Genomic DNA, 4,614 nt, shown 5'->3' with positions numbered 1-4,614 from the left:
ACCTCTCTGGCTCACCCCCACCTCCTTCTGCAAACACGTTTATAAAGAATTGGAAGCGCAGAAAGTCTTAAAGCGAGACCTACGCCCAGATCACTCACCCCGACAGGGGGCCCCAGGCAGTGACAGGCAGGCAGTGGAGGCCCCCCTGTCCCCAGTGTGGGATGTAGGACGTGACCAGGACAGCCCTGGTCAGTCCAGGTGGGCCATCGTCCATCTCTGCTGGCGGGTGGGGCACCAGGGTCCTTCGCCGGCCCTGCTCCATGACTCCGGCCCCACCACCCTCAGACTCAGGGTCTGGCATCTCAGGGACAGTGCCCTCCGGAGGGGACGTGCCTGGCGTCCGGAGAGGCCCTAGTCCTCCTTGGGTTTGGGGGGCTGCCGCCGCCGGGCCAGCCTGTAATCAATGTACCTCCCGAGGCAGGACCACAGAATGAAGCGCGCCAGCAAGATAATCACCAGCAGGACCATGAGGGGATCGGGGCCCGCGCTCCCACCAAACCAGGAGGCCATGCCGAGGGCGGGCGGCCCCACGGGCCCTGAGTTCCAGGCAGGGCTCTCCCAAGTGCCCACCCTGCGGCCAGGGGCCTGGGCCAGGAGCTCAGGACAGCTGGGCGTCTCCTCGGCCACGCCCACACCCAGGGCCAGCCCTGTCCCCTCCACAGCCCCCGAGCAGGCCAGACTCCAGTCCGGGGCCTCCCTGGCATGTGAGAGGACGGATCGGGGACGGCGAGCGGCCTCCGTGGTCAAGAGGCCCGTGCAGCATTCATCCAGAGCGAGCGGCTCTCGGGGCCGACAATGACCGCATTGTCAGGGCCCGGGGCGGGTGGCTGCCCAGCCTCCCCTCTGCCCGCGCCCCCTGCTCGCCAGCGCTGACGTAATCTGCAAACGTCTCCGGCGGCAGCTGCTGGGCGAAGCTGGCCACCTTCTCCGGCTCTTTCAGCCGCCCACGCCGCTCTTCCGGCCCCGCGAGACAATCGGGCCCTTTCTCTCCCCAATTAGCTATCACTCTGGAGGCCGCGCTGTCCGGTGCCCGTCTCTGCAGCAGCAGCAGGCCCGGTGGGGTGGGGGCAGGGACGCCGGCGGGCACCGGGCCTGGTGGGAGGCCAGGAGAGAGCTGTGCAAATGAAAAGGGAAAGGAGAGAGGGGGAGAAAATGAGGACAGCCCCCTCGAGCCCAGGGGGACCCCAAACACAGCTCAGTTAGCACATGGGCTGTGACAGTGAGGGGGTCGTGCAGTCTGAGACAACACAGCCCAGAAAAGGACTCCCAGCGCCTCCCTGCCCACGCAGGCCAGCGGGCCCAAGTCTTGGGCAAGACCCACGGCCGGGGCTGGATGGGACAGTCCTGCAGGGCCCCCTCACACCCCTCACAGTGACCCTTGGTCCCAAACCAGGTCCCACTGCAGACTCACTGAGTGACCTCGGACAAGCTGCCCAACCACTCGGGGCCACGGACTCCTTACAGGAAAGCGAGGCGAGGAACGAATCCACCTGCAGGTCTGGGGGAGGATCAGGGCGCGGGGGGGGGGGGGGGGCGGAGTGTTCACACCAGGACCACATGGTGCCCAGGGTCAGGCTCTCTGGACTCCCTCCCTCCTCTCCCCCAAAGACAAGGCCCTGAGAAATGTCTGCCCACCCTTCTCCGCCTGACACACACACACACGCACACACACGCACACGTGAATGCTCACGTACATATGCATGCACACATGCACACTCACCAGGACACACACCTCTACAGACTCGGCCCACCGCCGAGTTCAGCTCTGGCCTCTCAGAGCCAAGTTTCTGTGAGGGGAGACACAGCCCTGGCCCCTCACCAACTCCAATCCTAGCCCCCCTTAACTCAAAGGGGCCCCATGGAGCTCAGGGCCCCTACGAGGAGCACAGGCCTCAGGTGCCTGTCCTGGGAGTCGGGAAGAGGTCCGACCCACAGGGCCCTGAGCCAGAGAGAAAGCTAAGGGGCCTCCAGGGCCGCGGGTCACCTGAAGCCAGTTCCTGGAGCCCTTTCCCTTCAAATTAACAATGGGCTCCCACCCAGCCTCTCCAGAAGATTCTACAGAGTAAATGCAAAGGCTTTGGCGGGGAGCACACCTGAAGGTGGGCAAAGGCCCTGGCTGGTGCACTCACTGGTGGTTTTCATACAATAATCCCGGTGAGCTCCCCACTGCTCCTCCACCATCACCCCGGCCTGGGGCCCTGGCAGCCCAGCCACCACCCACTGGCAAAGGCCATCTGGACCCTGAGCTGGGCCCTGCCTTGCTCTCTGGGCAGCTGTACCCTTTTCCGTCCACAGAGCCCCAGGCGTGCACCTGGCAGGGGGTCTCTCTCAGCTAGCATCCAGCTCTGGGTCTATTTGCATGTGCAGAGGTGTGAAGGTCACACACACGGGAATTGAGACGGCAGACCCGGCGTGCAGTCAGGGACCACAGCCGGCTTCCGCGGGACGTGCGCTGACGGGCATCCAGGACCTCGCAGAGGCTCCTCAGACGCCTCGCCAGTTGCCTTCCTGGGGACACCCACCTGCCTGTGGGGTGCCGGTGCCCGGGAAGGCAGCCAGGAACTCGGCGTGGAAGAAGAAGCTGATCCCAGCAGGCATCTCACGTACCTGAGAGGCCAGAGTCTCCAGCGGGCGTCCTGTGGGAGCCGGAGGTGCTGGGCACACGCAGGGCCGGCCCGCTCTCAGCCGCCCACCCCGCAGCTCCGACCCTGCAGGTGCCGACAGGCGGCCTGGGATAAATCTGTTTGCCCAGCTCACGGAGTCAACAGCACCCCGTCACGTGACATTGCACAAGGAAACTCAGGGTCACAGAGGCCCCCCTTCCTGCTAGGACGTCCCCGGCTCCTGGGAGTCGGCGAGGCCAAGGTCAACAAGCCCTTCGGCGAGGGTCGCGGCCATCCCGGGGCTGCCGTTCTGAGAAAAAGCTGCCGGTGCAGGCGCAGGCGCAGGCGCCTTCGGTGGATAAGGGGGCGTCACCCACAGGAAACCATAACGAGGTGATCATAAAAGCACAGCACAAGGGCCAGCTTTGTAGGCATTGCTCACGCGGCACCCAGTCTCCATGGAGTGGGCGCCCGGTGCTCCCCATTCCCAGGGAGGAAGTGCCCCAAGACGCCCCACAAGTAGCAGTGACGGTGGGCCTGGGGGCGATCAGGGCTCCACCCCATGCCTGGGGCCCTGTCACCTGCCTGTCTTCAGTGTCCCTTCACTCTCCACACAACTCTTCTTGGGGGGATGTCCTCAGCTGGGGAAACCCCCTCGCACATAGAGCCGGAGCACCCCGGGCTTTCCACCACCACCACCACCCCACCCCGTGCCCGCCCCCCGCCCTGCCGCCCAGGCTGCCCTTCACCAAACACAGGCCACGCGGTGGGTGATAAGAGCTCCTGCTGGGTCAGGACAAACTCAAAGCTTCCAGAATTCCCCTCAAGATCAAGGTGAGCCCGGCTGTGCCTGAATCACACCTCTTCTTGGCTTTCCCCTCTGTCCTCCTGACTCTGCCCCCCCAACCCCGCCTCCCATTTCCTCCTGCACCTGCCAGCATGCAGCCCGCAACAAAGATGACGGAGAGGACGCGCGTCCCTGGCAACAGGAGTTGGCATTGGCTACAACTCACGGAACTGAGCCGGTGGGAGCTCCTGCCCTGGTCGCCGAGGACAAATGGGGGGCCTGGGTTAAACTCAGGGTGCAAAGGGCTTGGAGGCCTTCCAACACCCAAACGCCACCCGCCCCCGGCCCCGGTGAAGCGGGGACCTGCATGCCCTCCCCGGTCGTCCCCTAACAAAATGCTCGGCAGCCGAGCCCTTTCCACGGGCGAGGTCCGTGGTGGAGGGCTGGGGATGGAGGGACAGTCCGATCCCCACCCAGGACCAGCTCTTGCTGGGGTGCTGCGGTGACAGCGCCAGCACAAGCCCCAAGGGCCCCATTCGAGTTGCTTGCTCTATGGAAGTCGGGTCTCCATCAAGGTGTTTCTGCCGTGGGCCGGGCCTCAGCTTCCTCATCTGTAAAATGGGACAATAGCCCCTCCCCCATGTTCTGTGCCTATCACCCTGGCTTTTGGTTGGTTGGTTGGTTGGTTGGTTGGTTGGGGGGTTTGCTTTCATCGCAGCACCAACATCCTCTGAGACCTGGGGTGTATTTCTGGAGTGAGCGCTCTCACCACGTCCCCCCGGGCGGACGCCACTCCCGGCACCAGGAGGGCACGTGGGAGGAAGGCGTTGCATGCACAGCGTGGGGAGCCCGAGTGAACGGAAGCACGTGTGTTCCTTGGGCCAGATTTGTGAACCCACCAGCGGCTACTGTGCTAAGCCCGAGGTTCTCACAGGCGTTGGAATCCTAGTGAAAATCATCACCATTGCTTTCCTTTTGCACAAACAAGACGCGCTGCTGTTACAAAAAGAAGGCAATCATTGGGGACGAGTGTGCGTTGGAGATCCATGTCGACTGCCATTTGGGCCGAGACGGGCGCAGGTTGCTGGGGAAACTGAGACCCGGGGCAGGTTTGTGGTCAGTCTGCCTCTTCTCCGCAAACATCACATCTCCACACCCAGCACGTGCACTTCAAACCCAGTTCCCACCGGAACGCTCAGCTCACAGGCCACCGTCCTTTGAGGT

At 64.0% G+C, this 4,614-nt stretch overlaps 1 protein-coding gene across 1 annotated transcript; it reads right to left on the bottom strand.

Annotated features, from left to right (window-relative positions):
* Positions 1-351: 351 nt before the first annotated feature.
* On the bottom strand, positions 352-510 carry SMIM38 (small integral membrane protein 38; the record flags this gene model as incomplete). Its single annotated transcript, XM_081099625.1, has 1 exon — positions 352-510. One exon carries the CDS (start codon positions 508-510, stop codon positions 352-354), a length of 159 nt encoding a protein of 52 aa, XP_080955751.1.
* Between the last annotated feature and the right edge of the window lie 4,104 nt (positions 511-4,614).

Source organism: Myotis nattereri, assembly GCF_964212035.1.
Source record: "Myotis nattereri genome assembly, chromosome: 9".
Taxonomy (NCBI): domain Eukaryota; kingdom Metazoa; phylum Chordata; class Mammalia; order Chiroptera; family Vespertilionidae; genus Myotis; species Myotis nattereri.
Note: the sequence above shows the minus strand (reverse complement) of the source record. Positions and strands in the feature narration are given on the sequence as shown.